The sequence below is a fragment of the Mastacembelus armatus genome, chromosome 19 (genome assembly GCF_900324485.2).
Source record: "Mastacembelus armatus chromosome 19, fMasArm1.2, whole genome shotgun sequence".
NCBI classification, from domain to species: Eukaryota; Metazoa; Chordata; class Actinopteri; order Synbranchiformes; family Mastacembelidae; genus Mastacembelus; species Mastacembelus armatus.
The window spans coordinates 12125467-12147520 of record NC_046651.1 but is presented as its reverse complement, the minus strand read 5'-3'; the positions used below and the strand labels follow the sequence as shown (position 1 = coordinate 12147520).

General features: G+C 39.9%; 2 protein-coding genes across 2 annotated transcripts; both read left to right on the top strand.

Moving 5' to 3' along the window:
- The first annotated feature begins 198 nt into the window (after positions 1-198).
- nhlrc2 (NHL repeat containing 2) lies at positions 199-14288 on the top strand. The gene is made up of 12 exons (XM_026315499.1): positions 199-374; positions 1441-1593; positions 3977-4026; positions 4146-4551; positions 5428-5549; positions 5656-5785; positions 7367-7460; positions 7786-8017; positions 9727-9849; positions 10069-10278; positions 10470-10683; positions 12458-14288. Exons 1-12 carry the CDS (start codon positions 212-214, stop codon positions 12718-12720), a joined length of 2160 nt encoding a protein of 719 aa, XP_026171284.1. The 5' UTR covers positions 199-211; the 3' UTR covers positions 12721-14288.
- A 2754-nt stretch (positions 14289-17042) lies between these two features.
- Positions 17043-19169, top strand: adrb1 (adrenoceptor beta 1). The gene has a single exon (XM_026315513.2). It carries the CDS (start codon positions 17293-17295, stop codon positions 18484-18486), a length of 1194 nt encoding a protein of 397 aa, XP_026171298.1. The 5' UTR covers positions 17043-17292; the 3' UTR covers positions 18487-19169.
- The last annotated feature ends 2885 nt before the right edge of the window (positions 19170-22054 follow it).

Genomic DNA, 22054 nt, shown 5'->3' with positions numbered 1-22054 from the left:
AACAAAACGAAAACAAAAAACTCAAAAGTGACTAATAGTCGTTCAATTAAATATTTCCAAATTCCCGGTATATTTTATACTAATAATGCTGTAGTTCAAGATAATCTGAGTCTTTTAGCGAATAGTATTTTTTTTCCTGTTGTGTCGAAAGCAGATACATGAATCATCATGATGTGTTTACCTAATGCGGTGGTTTGCTGTTGTTGGAAACATGGCGTCCCAGTGCAGCCTGTCCACTTTATTTCCTGTCCAAAGTCAGCTGGATTATGCTCTAGAAGATACTACGACGCAACAAGAGAGAGAAAATCTTGTCCTTCAGTATTTGAAAAAGCTGGACGGGAGGGACGATCTGCAGATACCCGATTTTCAGACAGGTTAACTCATGTTATAACTCGTTTAGAGCCGTGTCTCTGTCCATAGATGTCCATCACTTTGACTTGAGTTTAACACTGTCTCAAAATAAGACTTTTTTTTTTTTTTTTTTACAGCCTCATACACTGCATTGTCTTTTCTTGTGTCCAGTGGAAGTTAGTTTATTGATGGGAGACTGTACATGCTGACAGCCTGAGTCAGTGGTCAGGCATGTTTGTCATATCTCATCACACCAGTAGATGGAGATCTCTAGTATTACATCTAACAGCAGAATAAACAGGGCTGTCAAACCCCATAGTGCACATGGGATTAAAAAATATGGCTGTTTATATTTAATTTAAATTGAAATGCTCAGCCTTATGTGATAGATGGCAACAGTTGTGTAAAGCAGAGGATCCATTTTTGGGCTCAGATAAGACATGCATTCACACTTTTGAAATAGATGCTTTAAAATCAGGACAGCTATTTCTCTTTTTTTCTCCTACTTGGTCGGTGCTTGCATCATTCTCAAAGCTGGAAATAAGAGCGATAACCTCTTTTTAAAAATAATTTAAGCAGGTCAATGCTGCAGAGATTAGAGGCGGCGAACTAGGCAGCACCATAAGTTAAATTGTTTCAAATAGGCAGTATAAATGACAGACATGCTGTGTGAGAGATGTTTTTGTGTTTATGCAAAGTACCACATGCTGGGTTTGATGCAATATGCTGTAAAGATAGGAAGGTAAATGCATTAAGCATGTGCATGTAAGGCAAGTGATTAAACACAATCTAAAGTGCATGTGAGGTAAGAGTGAAAATATATATCACACCCAATATCAAATTTATGGATGGTGTTTATCAGGTTTGTAACACTTCTGAAGCTTTAAGTATAACCAAGTTGTTGCTTTGATCCTTTTAAGTTTTTCAACCATATGACATGAACGTTGTTTCAGGCCGGCGACAGATCTACCCGTGAGGTATTTTGTGACTCCTATCATTACCCTCCAAAAGTAGTGATGGATGCCGTAAAGCATGTGCCTGCACTGTGACTAAACATAATTAATAACATGACAGCATCATTTGCTCCAGGCTTGGAATGGGTGAACACAACGGGGCCTCTATCTTTGAACAAGGAGCTGGCTGGCAAAGTGGTGCTTCTGGACTTCTTCACTTACTGCTGCATCAACTGTATGCACATCCTGCCTGACCTGCACCAACTGGAGAAGAAGCACTCTATTAAAGGTAGAGACTTTGATATGGTTTAGCTTGTAAAGCAGCAGTTGGCATGAATATCTTGATCCTAAGGGGCTTTAGAGATTTTATGTAAATATAGGGTAACTACCATATTTTACAATTCCATAATAATTTAATTTAAATTGAAATTGTGTTGTGTTCAGGCTACACTGTAATGAATGTTAGAAAAGCATGGTTGGTGAGGTTTTGTTGTGGAAAAATGTGAATATTATGCACATGCTTAGTTGTTTTTAATCTAATTTCTCCAGACAGCTGGAAAATTAGAGTAAAATTAAACTGTCAAGTGTGAAGTTTAAGTCTATCCATTGTGAATTTGAAACACATCCCACATGTCAGTGGATGGGCTTTTATCTCAGACAGGCTATGGCAGATTGAAATTAGGTTACAACACATTTTGCAACTTATTGTAAAGCTTGCAGTCTCAACTATGGAAAAATAAACATTGATTTCATCTTTTTCCTAGTGCTTGTTAAATCAGCACTAAACTAAATTTAAAAAGTCAAGCTTTGGTAAGTTATCATGAATTTTATCATGTCAAAGGACTGGAAAATTAAAAAAAAAATAGTAGGTAAAATAAAATGCACATTTGATTTGAATGAAATGATATTCCTCTCCCTGCTAAATTATTAAAATTTTAAAGATACTTCTAAAAGGCACCACTGGCCTGCCACAATATTTTAATGTAAATATGAGACAACAGGTGCATTGGACCTTGCAGGAGACAGAAGCCAGACAGGCCTTACTGAGGGAACACAAGTCCAGTGACACCTCATTGTGTGTCATGCTGCGTCACAGGAGCAGGTGTAAGTTCACTGGGGCACAGCAACTGTAGTACTCTTCTCCTGTCCTCCCCTGTTCGAAGAGCATGAAGGCCCTTATCGCAACTGTGAAGAGACAGTAACTAAAAATATGTTCAAACTGCAGTGTCAGTGAGCCACTCCATGTAAAGCGTAATCACATCCGACTCTAGCATCCTGCCGGTTCTTCAAGGGATCGTTTGAAGAAGCTGTGCAGCTTGAAATTCAGCTGTGAGCCATGCAGGACACGGAACACCCACACTGCAGGGCCACCACGTGTTATCGTACTGGCCTTATCTTTGGCACTGCTATGGGTACATTCTGTTTGCTGCTCTGGTCAGTGAGGTGTGGGAGCTACCGTGTCCAGTCACTCTCACAGTCCGCTGCCCCTACCCACCCATCGTCACTACAATCTGTGTTGGTACTGTAACTGCTTGGCAGAGGCTGTAGTTGACGAAATCCACGGAGGGCTGTATTGAGTTTCTATGTTTGGAATTGTGTGTTTTTGCTTCTGCTGAGGAAGTGTCCAGTAGGGACCATTTATGGAGGAAAAAGTAACCTGTGGTGATATGGTATGTGATGACATGTGCCAAAAATGGCAATATGAAATCTAAATAAAAATGTAAAATATTCACCTGTTTGTCTGTTAAACAGCTACATAGGTGGTAAACCCTTTTTTTAAAATTTATTTATTTATTTATTTTTTAAAAATCTAAATAATATACTAGAAAACCTTGTTACCAGGCTTGATGCTGTATGAATAAAGTATTCCCAGATTGACAAGGTAGCTTTGACAAATCTGTTGCTCCAGTCTGGCTTTGCTTACATACAGCATTGTCAAGTTTTTGAATCAAGGACGGACATGAGTACAGACGTGATTGGAAAACAGGAAGGAAACTGTATCTGCAATCTAAAGCCCTTCTCTGTGATGCTTTTTTGAACCCTTTTGTGGTGCTAAAATTCACCAAATATGTATTTTCCACAATTTCCATAACAACTTGTGGACATCCATGGGCCTTGCCGAAAGTGGAATTATAACCAGCTGCTCTCCTTGTCCATATAATACGCATAGTGTTGGTAGATTTTGATGACTACTGAGAAATGACTGAGATAATAATTCATAGACTCTAGGCCCTGAAACATTTCCAGGAACCTCACTGAGACGTACAGTCTGTTATGCTTCAGGGTCACTTAATTAACAAAGACTTCACTTATTAACAAAGACCCTTCAGGTTTTCAGATGCAAATCTCATCTATTTGTGGGTGTATCAGTGTGTGTGTGTGTGTGTGGTCCTGTAAACTTCATCAAGCTTATGAAACAAGTTGACTAAGTGATTTAGAAAAAAAGTTTTTACAGAAGTAGGATTACCAGGCGCAGAAGAGTATGAACGTTTTCTTTCATTTACTGTAACAGTTCAGTAACAAGCTGACAGATGAGCTTCTTTTGTGAGTGAATCAATCACAGAAAAGCTAAATGGATGCAGGTAGTTTTGATTCTGAGCAGCAAACCTGTTACTGTACTGTTTTGGGCTGTTTTCATTTTTCCTGTCTCTCTGTTTAATCCCTCCCTTCAGATGGATTGGTCATTATTGGTGTACACTCTGCCAAATTCCCCAATGAAAAAGTAAGTGGTTTACCTAGTTTAAACTGTGCAGTTAAGTGTTACTTTAATAATCGACATGTAGCTCAACAGAAAATTAAGCTTCTAAGTTGTTTACTGTGTTTGTCCCCAAACCTTCAAAGGTCCTGGACAACATCCGCAGTGCCATTCTCCGCTATGACATCTGCCACCCGGTGGTGAATGACAGTGAAGCGCTCCTATGGCATCAGCTGGAGGTGTCCTGCTGGCCAACACTGGTCCTCCTAGGACCACGTGGTAACCTGCTCTTCTCTCTGGTGGGTGAAGGGCAGCGTGACAGGCTGATGCTTTTTACTGACTGCGCCCTGCGTTACTATGGGGAGCAAGGCCTGCTGAAGGCTCACACAGTAGGGATCAAGCTGTACAGAGATTCCCTGCCAGCCAGCATCCTGTCTTTTCCTGGGAAGGTGGCTATAGACAACACCAAGGGAAGACTGGCCATAGCAGACACTGGGCATCACCGGATTCTGGTGATGTCGTCTACTGGACAGCTGTTATATGTCATCGGAGGTAAGAAATGAGATATGGGATGGACATATACATTATGTCAAAGTTAGCAATAGACTCTAATATTTTGACTTCAAAAGAGGACATAAATCTTTGTGTTATGTGTGCAGATTTAAATACGTGTGGATAAATAAATGGATTGTTCTATATAATAAGAATTTGTACATATTGGCATTATTCAAGCAACATTGATATTTTTATTACTCACAAGCATCAGCAACCTTCAGAGGAGCCACATGGTTGTCTGCGCTGTCCCAGAACCAACAGAGAGGTTGGCAACAGCATGGACTAGTACACACTGGGAACTGGCACTGACCTAAGCATAGCCAAATAACAACAACCAAAAAAAAAAACAAAACAGTGTTGGTTTTATTTTTGTAGGTGGACTTCATCGCCATGTATGCATATTATGAAGAGCTGTGTGTACAGGGATTCCAAAGTGTAAATATTTGACTTCATTGTGTCTGTATGGACTGACAGTGAGCTGTGGTTTAAAAGGTTATGTCCTCCTATTTACCACTACTTGAAACGGGTAACATTCTTGAACAAATTTGTTTAATGGAAAAAAGCATATTAGAATGAATAGATTACAGCCATGTATTTAAACCTGTGGTCCAGCAGTGAATGGCCTACGTCATATTAATAAAAATCACCTGTCTTTTTTTTTTTTTTTCATGCTAAAAGTCTAGGCATGTAAGATAAAAAGCAACTGTTTTGATAAATATATATATAAATGTTTTGTTTTGTTTTTTGTTTTTTTTTTTTACATGGATCCATCCCCAAAGATGTACAGAGTCCTTTTATTTTGCTTTTTACATTTAGTGTGGAAGTGTACAACATGCGATTACACTGTTCATTGGATTATCACTTCCATCACAGGGCCTGAAAGTGGGAGACAGGATGGTGACTTGTCCGAAGCATCCTTTAACTCCCCTCAGGGTGTAGCCATTAAAGGGGACACTGTATACGTTGCCGACACCGAAAACCACCTGATCCGCAAGGTAAGGACAGCTGTCATCTCCGCATTTTGGAAGTGCATTTTACTTCTCGTGATGTCTGTTTGTTCATGTATGCCTGTCTCTCTGTGTTGGCATGTTTGTGTGTTAGATTGATCTGTTAGGGGGAAGGGTCAGCACTCTAGCTGGAGTAGGTGCTCAAGGCACAGACAAAGAAGGTGGAGCCATGGGACCTCAGCAGCCAATCAGCTCTCCTTGGGACGTGACTCTCGGCACTAGTGGTAATTTTGTAATTTTTATGGTTTATGGTTTGTTTATTGTTATAAGGCCCCCTCTTCAAAATCAAAGGTACATTACTCAGTGCTTTACTTTTATCATTTTGCCTTGAACATTCAGTTTCTTAGTTTTGTTTTTTTTTAAATCAAAAATGAAAGCTTTTCAACTATAACATTTAAACCTCTCAGACACTTTATCTCTAAATGCTAGTGCACGTCTCGTGTTGCCATCAGGTCTTATCTGCGAACATTTGGACTGCAGGTTTAAAATCAGCCAAGAAAAAACTGGCTATACACAGAGATGCCAAACCAGCACGTCACACTCGCTTATTGTTGAATACAAGGTTATTAAGGTTTTAAGTTGAATGCCTTATTTAGTGAATTACTTATTGATTCACCCTGCAGTTTTAACATTGAACAAATTGCTGACTTTAACAAGTGACACTGCTGAATTGCCACTTCCTTTGGGACTATATCAAAACATATAAAGGTGACGATTTCAATATCATTCACTTTAGATCATTATGTAATCCATTTTTCAACTTTCTTGCCTCAAGGTAACATTGTTAACTATTGGGTTGTGCTTCTTTGAGTGTAAGATGTTGAAAGATCCGACATTTGAATGAAATCCTGTGCACATGCTGCACTGCCCTTGTCATGCTGTGTATTACTTCAACTAAAGGTTACGTGTATGCCTAGATGGAGTTGCTGGGTTTGGTTGTCTTGGGTAATTAGTATACTAATAGGTAGTTTACTTTTAAAAAGATTGTGTTTGACTGGTAACAATTATATAAAACATATTAATTATAGACAGTTTGGGGTCCATTAGCAAAGGTATTTGGCTGTTTCACACTTTCACAGGTACACAGGTTGATGGATGACACAGTCTGGTCTGCAAATATGGTTTCAGATCTTAAACTTAACTAACATTATCTTTTTTTAAGAGTGAATTCAAATACTCAGTACATACTCATGAATTATTCGTAATGGCCATCAGTAATTAGATGAAATCAAATTACACCTTTCAAGCTATGAAGTACTACAGTGAAACTGCTACTGTGAGTCAGGTGCAGGAGTTGTCAAACATCCTGTCTGTCCACCAGATGTGATCAAGCAGGGCAGATGTCTGTGCTGCATAAAAAATACAACTGAGGCACTGAGGTTGTGTATCCATCATGATGACAGTGTTGTCTCTGCTGAGTGCATCTGAGGTGCTGTCAACTTGCCGTCACGTAAACCTGCTTACATTTTTGACACTCAACCGTCACCAAACAGTCATATATATATATATATCTTTTTTTTTTTTTTTTTTTTTAAACAGATCTGTGCAAATATTTCATCCTTGAGATTCAGAACTTTTTGTTCATTAGGACAAATATTAGGAATTATGGGATGATATTGAGACTGGTTGGTAGATAGCCAAAAGCAGTGACACAAATTACTGTGTGTGTGTGTGTGTGTGTGTGTGTGTGTGTGTGTGTGTGTGTGTGTGTGTGTGTGTGTGTGTGTGTGTGTGTGTGTGTGTGTGTGTGTGTGTGTGCGTGTGTGTGTGTGCGTGTATGCGTGTGCATGCATTTGCATATGTAGGCGGTGTTGAAGATAACGTGCTGTGGATAGCCATGGCAGGGACCCACCAGATCTGGGCTTTGTTCCTAGCAGATGGGAAACTGCCCAAAGGAAGGTGAGAGACTGTACATGATCACCATGGCCACTTGTGAAGAGGAATTCTTTAAAGCTGCAATTAATGCTTTTTTAAGAATAAAGTCAAATAAAGACCCCTGCCTACTCCCTCAACTAACTAATAATATACGAGGGGCTGCCCATATCACAGAAAGTCAGTGATAAAAATTATATATTAATGTGTCAGTATTATCTAACTGAAAAAGGTTTATCATTAAAGAAGACTTTTCTGTGATAAATAAAAGGTTCAGTCTACTTAACCTACTACATATTCAGCAATGGATTGCAGTGTTTTGAGATTCTCTTCTATGTCACCACATAAACAGTGAGTCCAAGGCGGGGGCATGCATGCGTTGGGCAGGCAGCGGCAGTGAGGAGAACAGAAACAATGCCTATCCCCACAAGGCAGGCTTTGCTCAGCCTTCAGGCCTGGCTTTAGCCCCAGAGGAGCCCTGGGGCTGCCTGTACATAGCCGACAGTGAAAGCAGCACCATCCGCACTCTGGCACTGAAGGATGGAGCAGTCAAGCTGCTAGTCGGGGGAGAGAGAGACCCACTGGTTAGTAGGTGAAAGATTAGATGGAGGATGAATTTGCAACCTGATTGATGTTCTTCTACTAGATGTCTTTTATTTTATTTCTTTACATTAACATTGTCAGGTGGTTTACTTTTACTGAGCTAAGTGAATCCCAAGTACTTTTAATAGAATTTCATTTTTTTGGTGGTTTAAGGTCCATACATTTCTGATACCTAGCAGTTCAGCACAATATTAAAAAGAGGGATTTCTTATCTACTACTTTTAAAGACAATACGGTGAACGGAAGCTTGAAAGCAAGGTAGAGGAAATTAAAATTCCTATTTCCAAAGCAGACTGGAAGAACTGAATAACCTCTGATGCAGTACTTTCAATGATAATATGTCCTGTGCCTGATTCTGTCGCCATCCATCATCTGCAAACAGACTGTAAAACCTGCACATTAATCTACCCCATTTCCAGCCGTGGAAAACATTTGCACAATGCTTTGGATAGCTCTTGAGGCAATCACAATGGCCACATTTCTATATATAGAAAATATTGAGCTTTAAATAAACAAAGTCTCACTTGCATGCTGCTAAATTATGAAAAACAATTTTTGGTAGTACATTTGTCCTTACAGCAGCTCAGGGGGGGTTTTCTTGCCGCACTGGTGTATTTTTGGAAAATCCCAAGAGGTCCAAAGCTTGTGAATAGAGAGTAATTAACTGAAGATTCATATACAGTTTCTTCAACATGGCAGTAAGCCAACAAAAGCCATCAATATGCTGAATAATGTACTGCCTGCAGACATTTTAGCTGTCTGAGACAGTGAAATCATAAACAGGAGTCAAGTGGTTACAAGGAAACGTGCAGATGTAGCTGACACTTATGTTAAAGCTGAAAGTTAATAAATCAGGAACAGTCGGTGGCTTCATACAGGCAATGCACTGTTTCCTTTCCACCAAATGCATATTTCCCCTCCTGTTCTGTAGCTGTTGCTGTTGACTACCTTTGCACCATAGAGAGATTTTACATTTTCCCCCAAACAGCTGCGTCACATTTATAAACAGAGGGAACAATGCAGTGAAGGAGAACATCTGAGCCCATGGAAACCCACAGGCATTTAGAGCAACTGTACTGGTGCCCTAACACATTTTTCCCTGAGATTTGTTTCCTTTTTAGTCATTTCCACTGTTGAGTGAACATTGCAACTGTGGAGAGTCATGGGACTTTTTGAAAGATAGTTTTGTCTTTTTTTGTTTATTAAACTGAGTGATACCAACGAAAAAAATTTTTTTTTTTTTTTTTTCAGTCCTTCCCAGTTGTTCAGAAGTTGGTCGTTGGTTAGCTGCAGTAATACGATATCTCTCTGGCGTCACGTTTGTAGCACTAAAAACAGTTACGACGTAAAAGCCCACTTTGAGAAAAAAAGCATGAAAAAGTGTTTTTAAAACTATTATTCCACATAATTGGAAAATGTTCCCCTTTGTATTAATTCAGTGACATTTGTCATTAATGCAAGTGGTCTTCTGAACTTCTCAAAACACCCCTGACTCATACTATTCTTGGCACAGGTCTGTTTATAAAATGAACATCTGTTAAATTTAGTTACAGGCGGTTCACAAATTTAGATTTGGTGTTTGACCAATGTTGAGATTAAATATGGGGGTCACAAGTTGCTGTTTGGGCGTTAGTACTTTTTTTAATATCTTTTTGATCTTCTCTGAACATTTTTATCTTCTTTCATCCAGAACCTTTTTGCTTTTGGGGATGTAGATGGGAAAGGGGTGGATGCCAAGCTGCAGCATCCTCTTGGTGTTGCCTGGGCTCCTGAACAAAGTCTGCTCTATGTGGCCGACTCCTACAACCACAAGGTAACTGTGGCAAGTCACAAGGCTGGAGTTCAGATTTGTTATGTGCTAATGTTTGATGCTTGTCTCATCATAACAGCTTCCTTTAAATTGCACACAAAGCTTGTCGCTCATTTTGATTTTATACCATATAAGGGAACTTGGAGGGCTTTGTGTTTTTATAATAGCCATAGTTTTGTTTTGGGTTTGACTGTGTCTATGTGCCTGTGTGATTGTGTCCAGATCAAGGTGGTGGATCCAAAGACAAAGCAGTGTAGCACATTAGCAGGGACAGGAGAGGCTGGAAATACTCTGGGCCCAGAATTGAACAAATCCAGCTTCAATGAACCTGGAGGGATCTGTGTCGGCGATGGTGGGATGCTTCTTTACGTGGCTGATACCAACAACCACCAAGTCAAAGTGCTGGACCTGACCTCCAAGACTGTCTCACTGGTTAGACCCATGTGCATGTGTGTGTTGATGCATGTATTAAACTCCAAGAAAGTACTTAACATTTTGTCCCGTGTGAATGTAATAAATCTGTCCTAAAAGTTGTATAAAGCGTAACAAAGAAAGGACATTGTGTCAGTGGCTTTCTCTTTTCCCCTCTTCAATCCAAACACCCAAATCTCTCTCCTGTCCAGTTCCCCATTTCCATGGACTGCACAGACTCAGCACCGACAAAGCCTGCAGGTCCTGCCAAAGCCCCCACGCTGCCTAAATCAGCTGCCAGGAAAAGCATGCCACCAGTAAGAGTGACTGCAGGCCAGACTCTCGTCATGTCACTCACCCTGTCACTTCCAGAAGGCTCCAAGCTCACTAAAGATGCTCCCAGCTCCTGGGCTCTCTCAGCTGAGGGTGAGACAAAGTTCAATCACTGTTCAAATGTCATGCGTGTTAATATTTGATTCAGATTTATCCTATTCATAGATTTGACTTCATACCTCTGAAAGACATGTTGACCGAGTGCGGGGTCGTCCTGCCGTGACCTCCTGTATGCATGACACAAAAACACACATACACACCTCACAGACCACGGTGTCGTTTTGCATGTAGAGTTAGCCATTTGCCTTGCTAAAGAAAATAATAAAGGAAAATCTAGTAGATATTTTATTTTATATAAAGGTTGACAAAATCAGGCTTCAAGCAACTATTTCTTGGAAAAGGTTTATTGAAAAGTGGAGGAGTTTAAGCAAGAGCACAGTCAGGTTATTGTGAAAACAGCCTAATCCCATTTCCACACTTCAGGAACTGGCTGCTTTTGTCAGAATACATTTGTTTCTGCAGTTGCTCAAACTCATGCTGAGCATGGCATGATTTAATCATATTTACGACAAGGCTGCTAGTGTTTTCAGTAGACTTTCAAAGTTACTTTTATAATGGCCAGAGTAACAACTCAAACTTGTTCTTTCCATTTATAGTGACCCTGTCAAGGATGAGATGTGAGCCTCTAAGCGTCTCTTACTATGCTTTATTTAGGTCTGTGATCCATGTTTCTGTCAAAAAATAATGGAAGTGAATGATGCTTAACATCGTTTTCACTGTACAACAAGCAGATTCTCGCTCTTCCAGCCCACACCTAGGTTTTATACTGTGGCTCTCAGCTGAGGCACGTAGGTATACTTAGTCAGTGACTGTCACCAGTGAGGTTAAACATTGCATGGATGATTTAATATTTTTACTGTTAAATACTATTCATGGGCTTTGTTCAGTGTTGTGCGTGTGTGTGTGTGTGTGTGTGTGTGTGTAATCAGACATATCGAGTGAGAATCAAGTGTCATGTGATTTGAGGTATCATGTTAGTGAGGGTTTATGTCGTTCATTAGGTTTGGAACAAAAGTGTTTACATCATCCAGAGCAATGCAGTGAGCAGTCAGCCATATCAGCAGGCTATTTTTAGAACATTTCGATAAGATGACATGCCTTGGTTCACATAATTAGCTACCAGGCTATGTTACGTGATCCTCTGCTGTCCGATTATACCCAGTCTAGACTTAATGCTGATCAGATCAGAGCCGAGGCAGGAATTTTAATGGATCAACTTAGAAGTGCACTCTAGATCTAAATTGTTTTTTAGTGGCTTTTTAGAAATGGGTTCCCTGGGACCCCGTGTTAGACATCAGTTTCATTAATCACCGCTGGCATGGATTTTGACGGTCTCTCTGGCATAGTATTTTCTCACAGTTGAAGTCTGAGGCTTTTCTTTTTGACTTTCATTTATCTTTCACTGGTCGTCTCTTTAGATGTGCATTTGTTTCTAAAAATACCCCATGTTTCAGAAAATGCATGTCTTTGTCCTCACTTGATCCAATTCAGTTGGGTTATGTGGGTTTGGGGTAATATTTTAGCTATACCATTTATCAGTGATGTGTAATGGTCAGACTCAAGGCAACTGGGCACACAGGGATCACCTTGCACACTCAACAATAAATTCAGATGGAAGATGGACATTTTTATACAAACATATCTGCACTTTGGGAATTTTCATCTTTTGAGTGATCTGTATCCAGACTGAAGCGTGATCTTGCTTTTTGTGAATCACCTCCTTACAATATCATGTGTCTCTTTATTATGCAAATTGCTTCAGCAGCCAGCATTAGGACTACAAAATTCTGTTTCTGGGTTTTCTCAGGTAACGAGTGGCTTCTCGACAGTCAGGTGATCACCGGTGACATTCTGGATCTGTCAAAGCCTCTCTCCATCTCAACCAAACTTCCAGCTGTTATGAGGGACTCAAACACCAATCCAAGCCTCAGTCTGAGTGTGTGGGTGTACTACTGTATGGAGACAGGTAAAGCCTGTATGATGAAAGCAGCATCCTTCACTCAGCCTCTTCAAATAAGTGCCAGTCCTAGAAAAGAGCAGGTCACTGTGACGTTGGCTCACGCCTTCTGAAATCACTTACATGTCATAGTCATAAGAGCGTCAGAATCCACACTTTGTTCTGATCTCATCTGGGTCTATCTGCTTTTTGTTCATAGTTCTGGAAGAAGAAAATAGATTGTTTCTGACAGAGCTCTCACTATTGACAAAAAGTCATTTCATACAAACCTGATTTTAAAGGGAATGTCATTTCAAACTATTCAGAAGCCCATTCTACGAAGCATAACGCATCAGTGCTGTAACGTTCTTGATAGTGTGTGACAATGACTGATGGGAATACCAATAGCTACATCCCCAGGCATCTTATAAAAGCTATACAGCAAACAACTGCATCTTAAAAGTCTGTCTATATAATGGTATTTATGCAATAAATTCCTACAAGGGCAGGGTGTCCTGGCTAGGTGCAAAAAAAATAAAACTCTTCATTAGAAGTTTTATAAATTACAAAAAAAAGTTTCAACTTACACACCTTTTATTTCTTTGCCATACTATCATTTCATTGTCAGGCACTGATGATATCAGTGATGGACAAGTACTATTTAATTAAAATGGAGGATTTCAAGTATTTTCAAACACTGAAAACAAAGTAAAAGCTTCATATTTTGAGGTGAACTACTGATGGATATGAATTTTAGGTTCTTTTTGTGTTTGAACCCATTTCTCATGAAAATGAACGACTCATATAAAGTTATGGCCAGATCCTTCCGATCGTCACTTTTCACTTCGCTGAATAATATATTTTCATCTATATGTGTATGGTTGCATTAGTTTACTGTCAGCCAGCCTGGATGACGCCTTCAGGTGCTCTAATCAACTTTTCATAAACATTTGTCTACTTGTATGTCTCCACATAGTAAGTTGTTTACAAAGTTCTTGCTTGCTCTGCACACGGTGGGCTATTGTATTAAGAAAACAATATATATATTTAAATCTCTCTTTCAAGCACTTCATCACAACTGCACAAGATGAACATGAAAGAGATGCTCCAACATTTAGACACCAATATGTTGTGTAGTTTGTTGTCTAACAGGCTGATAATGGATTGTTATTGGCATTTTCTGTTATTGGCTTTTAAAGTTATGAGCTGTTTTGGTTATCATCACTGTCATCATGTGTTATAATATACTGTAATGGATTGGTTTGGATCATTCTGCCCAAGTGCCTTGGAGAAGCTAGTTACTGTGTGAACTCATGCCACTTTCACTGTATCAAAAGCAATATCAAAATATGTTTATATAATAGAAGAAATGTTTAATGCCAAGAGGTTATTTATTTCTAATGAACTACAAAAGCATTTGCTGGTGTTTTTTTTTTTTTTTTCAGCCGGGATTTATACTGTGGTTCTCAGCTGAGGCACGTAGTTATAATTAGTGACTGTCACCAGTAAGGTTAAACATTGCATGGATGATTTAATATGTGATTTTTACTGTTAAATACTTTCAGCTCTGTTATTTTTCTGGCATTTTTAATGAACATTAATGTGCTTCACTGGCCGCTGGTGGACGTTAGGTTCCTGATATTGTTTTACAGCTTTCACTTGATTCCTTTTCTTTTGGTAATAAACAAAGTGATATGCATCAGCCTTGTGTGAGCGAGTCCACATGTTGACAGTGGAGCAAAACAGACCTTTTCACTCTGAGTAATGAAAGTGATGGTGCGACACCTTTTTACTCCAAGACTAAACAAGAAGTCGCATATTATTGTTTGATGTGATGTATCATAGATTTGTACAGCCTGCAGGTGCTTTTGCCTTTATTTTTGTTTTGTTTTTCTTCTTTTCTTTTTTTGGCTCCTTTTAAAATACAAAATGAATGTAGGCTGCTTAAGGCTAAAATATAATGAAAGAAAAGGAAAACAGTTCACCCAATGTTTTAAAGTAGTTAATCCCCCCCCACCCAAGAAGGACACTGCAAGTGAAAACACTTAGAAAACATGTTTTATATGTTTGCTAATGTTTTCACATATCACAGGATACTATATGGCAACTGAGAGAGAACACAGAAATATGTTTGTGTCCCATACAATACACCATCAATATAAACTATTGCATAAATAACATAAGACAGCAGAACAAAAAGAAAAAGACTGAGCCAAACCATCATTAATACATACATTTCTTAGATGTGCAGGCATAAATTCGAGCATAACTTCTGACAAATTCTCCCTACATTTGAAGCTGATATGAAATGGCAATTAATTTCAAAGTAAGCTATGAGGCTTTTGAATCTGAGTGATCAGATAAGAGCCTCAATGAGCACATGGCTCCTTTCAGCAGCACAAAAAGGGCTTAGAAAAGTTTTCTCAAGGGTTTGTAACCTCTGTACTCAAGACACTCATATGATGCATGAAGCTGACACTGGTGTTACTGACCTCTAAATTAATAGCACATAAACATTATTGATCTAATTGTGACTGGATATTATGTTGGTAGGGTGTTTGGATAACAGTTAAAACCATATGGAGGTTTAGTGAATGAGAAAATCACATGATTTTAATAGCATTAATATTTATTCACCCTCCTCCTTCTGGGTGAATGGACTCCATTAAGATCATATCATTGGTATTACCATATTTCCAGTCTGGGTAACAGTGCTGGGGGAATGCTAACTCAAAAAGCAGAAACAGGAGGTTTTATGATGAACAGAGCTGTTGAAAACTGTCTCCCACTTCACCTGAACACATCATACCAGTTCATGTTTCTGCTGCTCGCCTCAGCAGTGAAGCTCCAGCCTAATAAACAGGAAGACACCCTTCCAAAATTAACTTAATTGTTCTAAATGAACCTTTTGATCACTGCTGGTGTTGAAACATGAGGTTAAGCTGCTACGTCAAGTTGAACCTGTTCTGCTTCTCGTTTGTCCAGCATGCAAAACTTGTATGAAGACGTGGGAGGTAGCAGCTCTTCGGTGAGAGCTCTGTTTGGTTTACTTTTGTGAGTAGTAAGAGAACAATTGCACAAAAATACATGAAGCTGAATTACAACAAAGAGGTACAAATGCTAAAAATATAGCCTCTAAGTGACAGCAACAGAGTTGAGAAACCATTTCATGGGTTTGAGAGCGATGTTCCTCAGAAGACCTTTTTTTTTTTTTTTTTATAAATTTGTTCTATTTTAAATTGAACATCCTAAAGCATCAACCACAACAAGAAAAACAAATGCATATATTTCCAAATATTCAGCCTCATAATCAGCCTATTATACACACCATCTTTTAGTTTAAACTGTACAGCCCTTATTTCAGCCTTCTCATAGGTGCATGGGAAAGGTTTCATTGCCGCTCCCAAAGAGTGTGTGGATGTGTGTGTGTGTGTGCCCTTATAGATCAGTGTGGAGTTGACCCTCTAGAAGGGGCTTTGTTATGTTGGGCCACGTCATGTCACAGCATCTGGTTGTCCTGTTCATGTACAAACATGCTGAGCACACAGAGCAATAAGGAGTACACTGTCATTCTTTGTGTGTCTCAAAGTGGTTTTCAAATGCTTTCACTTAGCTGATCCTAAATATGTCAGTCCTTGTCTTCATTCTTAGAGTCTGAAAGGCTGTCTGAAGATTTGCAGAAAATGTACCTGTAATATTTCTGTTTTTTCCTTTCTGTGCAAACACTAATAGAACTAAGTAATGCGTTGTTTCAGAGGTCTTTCTTTTTTTCTATTTTTTTAGTCACTTTAGATCTTTGCATTAATGTAACAGCATTTTTCTTTCCACAGCTGTTTGTTTGTCTTGCCGTGCTTCCTTTCTTGTATAACCTTTTTTTTTTTTAATTCTGATAGTCTGATATTAGTCTGTTAAAAATACAAGGACCACAAACCCTAAAGTCCTATCTTGGCCTTTAGATCATAAATAATCATAATTTATGTTTTAGGAGGATTTGAAAGACTTGGAACTGACCTAGATAATGGTTGTGAGTCAAACAGTGTTTTATAGTTGTTTGAACTTAAGACTTAGGATAAGAGGTTTTCATGTACTACAGCTGCTGGAATCTGTGATTGGGCCTGATCTCATGGTCATGGAATGTATTCTTAGTGATAAAAATATAAAACGGACAAGTAGAAAAACAAATCTTGTTTTTATGGCAAGTGATGAAAACATGGAAATTCACGTAGTTTCTAAGGTCATGGTGGATTTTTGAGTTCCATATTTGGCTCCTTGTGTCCCCAAGGGCTGATTATTCTCAGATAACGATCAGTTTCAGGTAGAAGGCTCGATGTTGCTGCTTGCAAAACACTCCCTCCATTTTCTTAATGAAAATGTTAATTCATTCACGCGTATTAATCTGAATTGAGACATGAATGCATAATTTCTTTGAGAATCAGGTGTTGTTTGCTTCCTCAACTTCACTGCTGGGCCCAATCGCCCACCGAGCTTTACGATTGGTGCAGAGGAGCAGTGATGTCAGCGCCTACTTTGCTGACCTGGCCGGTGCAGCATCTCGCGCAGGCTGAGGGCGAGAAAGGAGCTCCAGATGGAACTGACTCGCGACGGAAGTGAAGCTGTGGCTCGTGCGACCGCGACGAACTGGAAAGGCTGCCGTGCACTGCCTTGATGAACTCGACCTGGTCCCGCACACAGCGAAGCAGCCCGTCATGGGGGATGGTGGCTCATCCTTGCCGGTGAACTTCCAGAATGGCACGGGGAGCGAGGCGCCGGACGCGCCGGGATCTTCTACGGCCACGTCCGAGGAGTGGATGGCGGGCATGAGCCTGGTGATGGGTTTGATCGTGCTGTTTATTGTGTTCGGGAATATCCTGGTCATTGTGGCCATAGCCAAGACGCAGAGGCTGCAGACTCTTACCAATGTGTTCATCGTGTCTCTGGCAAGCGCGGACCTCATCATGGGGCTACTGGTGGTCCCGTTTGGCGCCGCGCTCGAGGTGAGCGGATCTTGGATGTACGGCTCGTTTTTTTGTGAGTTTTGGATCTCAGTGGACGTCCTCTGCGTCACTGCCAGCATCGAGACCCTGTGCGTTATTGCCATAGACAGGTACGTGGCCATCACCTCGCCGTTCCGCTACCAAAGCCTGTTAACCAAAGCTCGGGCCAAGGCGGTGGTGTGCATGGTCTGGGCCATCTCTGCGCTGGTCTCCTTCCTGCCCATCCTGATGCACTGGTCCCGGGACAGTGTGGACACAGCCTGCTACGAGGACCCCGAATGCTGCGACTTTGTCACCAACAGGGCATATGCCATCTCCTCATCCATTATATCTTTTTACATTCCCCTGCTTGTCATGATATTTGTTTACGCCCGGGTGTACAGAGAGGCGAAGAAGCAGCTGAGGAAGATAGACAAATGCGAGGGCAGGTTTCACAACACCTTAACCGGACTGACCTCCAAGTGCAAGAAGAAGCCGTCTAAAATCCTGGCACTCAGGGAGCAGAAGGCGCTCAAGACGCTGGGCATCATCATGGGTACGTTTACCCTGTGCTGGCTGCCCTTTTTTATAGTCAACGTTGTGCGGGTGTTTTGCGCAGAGGTGGTGGACAAGGAGCTTTTCGTGTTCTTAAACTGGCTGGGATACGTGAACTCGGCGTTTAACCCCATCATTTACTGCCGGAGCCCGGACTTCAGGAAGGCTTTTAAGAGGCTGTTGTGCTGCCCGAGACAAGCCGATCGCAGGCTGCACATTAGCTCCTGCGATCTCTCCCGTTGTTCCGGTGGGTTCGTCTCCTCTCTAGAGCCCGGGACTTTGGGGTTGTGGCCTGACTGTGGCGTATTGGACAACAGTGACAGCAGCCTGATGGGGACCGCAAAGTTGTCTCACTCAGAATCCCAGCTGTGAAGGAAAAATGAAACTTTGAAGGTGGATTACAACACCCTGAACAAAGACAGTGACAAAAGCAGCTTCTTTACCTTGTGCGTCTTTTGGGAAAAGTCATGCTCAAGAGCCGTACTTCAGAGCCTGAAGGGTCGATTTATTTGATACGGAGAAAGACACAGCTGAGGGACTGATGTTCTTTCCAAGACGCACAAGTCAAGAGAGTTAAGAGAGACCCCCCCCCCCAAACAAAAAAACAAATCAGGCTGATGTAAAACCTTGGCGATAAGTCATAATAGGTGTGTGTGCGCTTTCCCACAAAACAACACTCAATGAACTGACACTTCGATGAAACGGGCGCACGGACGCTCCTGTGCTGTATTCCTGTTGTTTGTTTATTTATTTTGATCGGATCAGCAGTTCAGTGATATACTGGGGAGGACGATCTCTGAAGAGGAAGTGGGCATCCTATAAATTAACCAGTTTATTTGGATGAACGCTTTTACGCACCGTAATAAACTGGTTGTTGTGTTTCTAAAAGCACTGGGCAGGAGTCATGTAGTGTTCACAATGTGTTTACCTCACAGCCATCGGCAAGTGCAATTTGTACGACAGGTATTTGTTTATATTAAACATTTGTGTAAAATAGACGTGTATTTATTCAGTCTTTTACAACGAAGCAAGTAAATATTACCCCCACGCCCTTAGTACATAATGTAGTATGTGGCGCTTAGTACTGAAGGAAACTGAGCCTTTGTCTTTCTCATTTAAGCTTTTACATGCTGTTGTGAGGTGGTGTGTTGACTCTTGTTAAATAAAATATAACGTTCATTGTTAATTTCTCCACGAGCTTTTGTTTTCTTAATCATTTAAAGTATACTGTCCCCGAGTGGCTTCACTAAATGGAACATTCTTAAGGAGAAATAATATAATTACATTCAAGCTGTATATCCCATTTCATTCACAACTAATTTACAGTGAATCTTTTGTATATTTGTGTTGAAACAGCAAGATAATAGTTTGGCAGGATTTGTGCAGACACAGTGTGATGTTAAACTCTGTTGGGTGGTACTGCTGCCAGCAACAAGAATCTGGTTGGCCTCTGCTGAGAGATGAGGGATAAGATAAAGTGCTTTTTCAAACAATACTTCCACACACATCGGTGCACAGTAGGTAACCGAGGTTTTGTATCAGGTCTTTTCATGTTTGACAAACATGTATTCATCATCCAGATCATTTTGAGGAATGTGCACAGGTTGGGTTGGTACAACGTTCGGAAAAGTTAGCATTCTTTAAAATTAAAGTGATAAATTATAATGATGTAGTGTTAAATCAAATTACCACTAATAGATAAATGCATTTGTTTTATGTCAGTGTTTGAAGTGCATATACTCACAGTCCAAATGTGTTATGGTGGTATTTTAGGTTGTATTGCGCAACACCAGTTGTATATCATTGTGGTTTTCACACTCTAAGCCAATGCACTAGTTGACTAGCTCCACTTACATGGGGAAACTTGTGAGACAGATTTTGAAAAGCCTGGTCAAAATCAAAACAGCACTATAGTGATTTTTAGTCAAACATGAAATACTGCAGGTTTCACCAAAACATTTATCAAATACACTATGTGTCATTTATTATTATCAATATAAATAAATTGTTATATTATTAAACCTGTTGAAATGAAGCCAAATGTTTTAAACTTACAGCTGCATACAGTCTCATTCAGAATGTTATATGCCACAAGATCTTTGCATTTTTTTCATGAAAGCCTATAGAAAATGTTTTAGTAAACATTATGACAGCTGGTGTTGTGAAGTGGCTTTTACAGGGGAGATTTGCACTTCTTTCTGGGGAATATTAATTAGCCCTTAAGCTGGACGTCTTTAAATGCATTAACATGATGTGTTCTGCTAATGATCCTCTCCCAGAAGGGCCCGGCCGTACATTTCAATTAGACTAGAAAAACTGAATCGGGCTGAGCTCAGCTGTTTTGCCTAATGAACATTGTTTAGATATGATTGGCTGTGCTAATGTGTGTGAATGAGACCCAGTTTTTGAAAAAACATCAGTGCAGCCAGTATCAGTGATGGCCTCCTGGCAATGATTCACATCATTATTAAGCATTGTTTGTTTGGCAGGAAGTTTGTGTTTGGGCAGATTAGCAGCGGTCTCACAGATGGAGAAGCTAATCAGTGGTTTTAAGAGTAATTGTTTCAAAATGCGTGCGTATCACTAGATGTTTTAACTGCTCCAATTCAAAGTAGATAGACTGATATCAACATGACCTCTGCAGTAACAGAGATTACTGTTGTTTTTATCCAAAAACCTTCCATGCAGTGATTTACTGCTGGTGTATTCTTGCTAGTCTTTCATTGGTGTATCTGGCAACCCAGTTTCTTCAACACCCTTTTAACTGTTAAAAAGGAACATGTTAAATAATGTACTGACTATATTGTAATTGTTCATTTACATTAGATGTTTACAGAATATGGGGACATTTCCCAGTAATCCAGCCCAAGATATAATATTTTCCACAATTAAGTTTTTATGTTCCCAAATGTTAAATGAATATAGTTCAGCATTTTGAAAAATGTACATATTTAGTTTTTTTGCTGAGAGCTATATGCACAGACTGATACTATTCTCATGTTTGTGCAAGCCAGCAGCCTTTGTGCTAAGCTAAGCTAACAGACTGCTAGTTGTGTTTTCATATTTGTTGTACAGATGTGAAAGGGAAATGAAATCAGACTTTGTCCATGACATCCCCAAATCACCATATCCACTTTGCAACTGAAACTTTAAGGGAGTGTCTGGAGTTTTTTCAGAGTCCTCTCTGGCAACAGGTGTGAAGTTTCATTCAGATATTAAATGGACCGCATCTCCTCCAGTCCAGATCATAAATATCGTCTCTGCCAACCACCTCCTACAACCATCTGCATTTGATTAAAGACCAACACAAACATCATAATCATGGAACCGAATGAAAAAAAAACATTAAAAATATGAGAAGTCTTCATGAAGCTCAATAATTTTCTCTTTTCCCAAATGTTACTATGAAATTGATGCTAAGACATATTTTCTTCAGAGTATATTTTTCAGTGGACAAGCCACCAAATAACAAGTTGCCCAAATGCAGAGTCAAAGCCAAAGAAAACAACACTGTCCATCAAAGTCAGTCAAAGGGGGAATATATAATGCATGACATTCTTGATCTACTTTGGGGACCGAGGATTTACTAGGGGGAAAAATTAGAATTTTCACTACAGAGTTGGGCAATTCAGGGGATCCAAATGAAACATGTTTACGAAATACAATACTGTAAATGCCATGGAAATGCTGTTATTTTCTTCAGGAGGTGGTTGGGGGGGGGTTGTTCCAATCTGTGAGTAAAAAAAAAAAAAAAAACTCCTTTCTGAAGGCAAGAAATGTCAGCACCTGGAGTGAATTATTGCTGATTGCTAATAATTAGGCCCACAACCTTATCAGTCCCAGTGGATATGCTAAATTTGTGCCATCGGAGCACAGTATACCTTTTGCATTTCTCAGTCACTTCTAAGTCATTAATTTTTTTATTTTTATTTAGCTACAT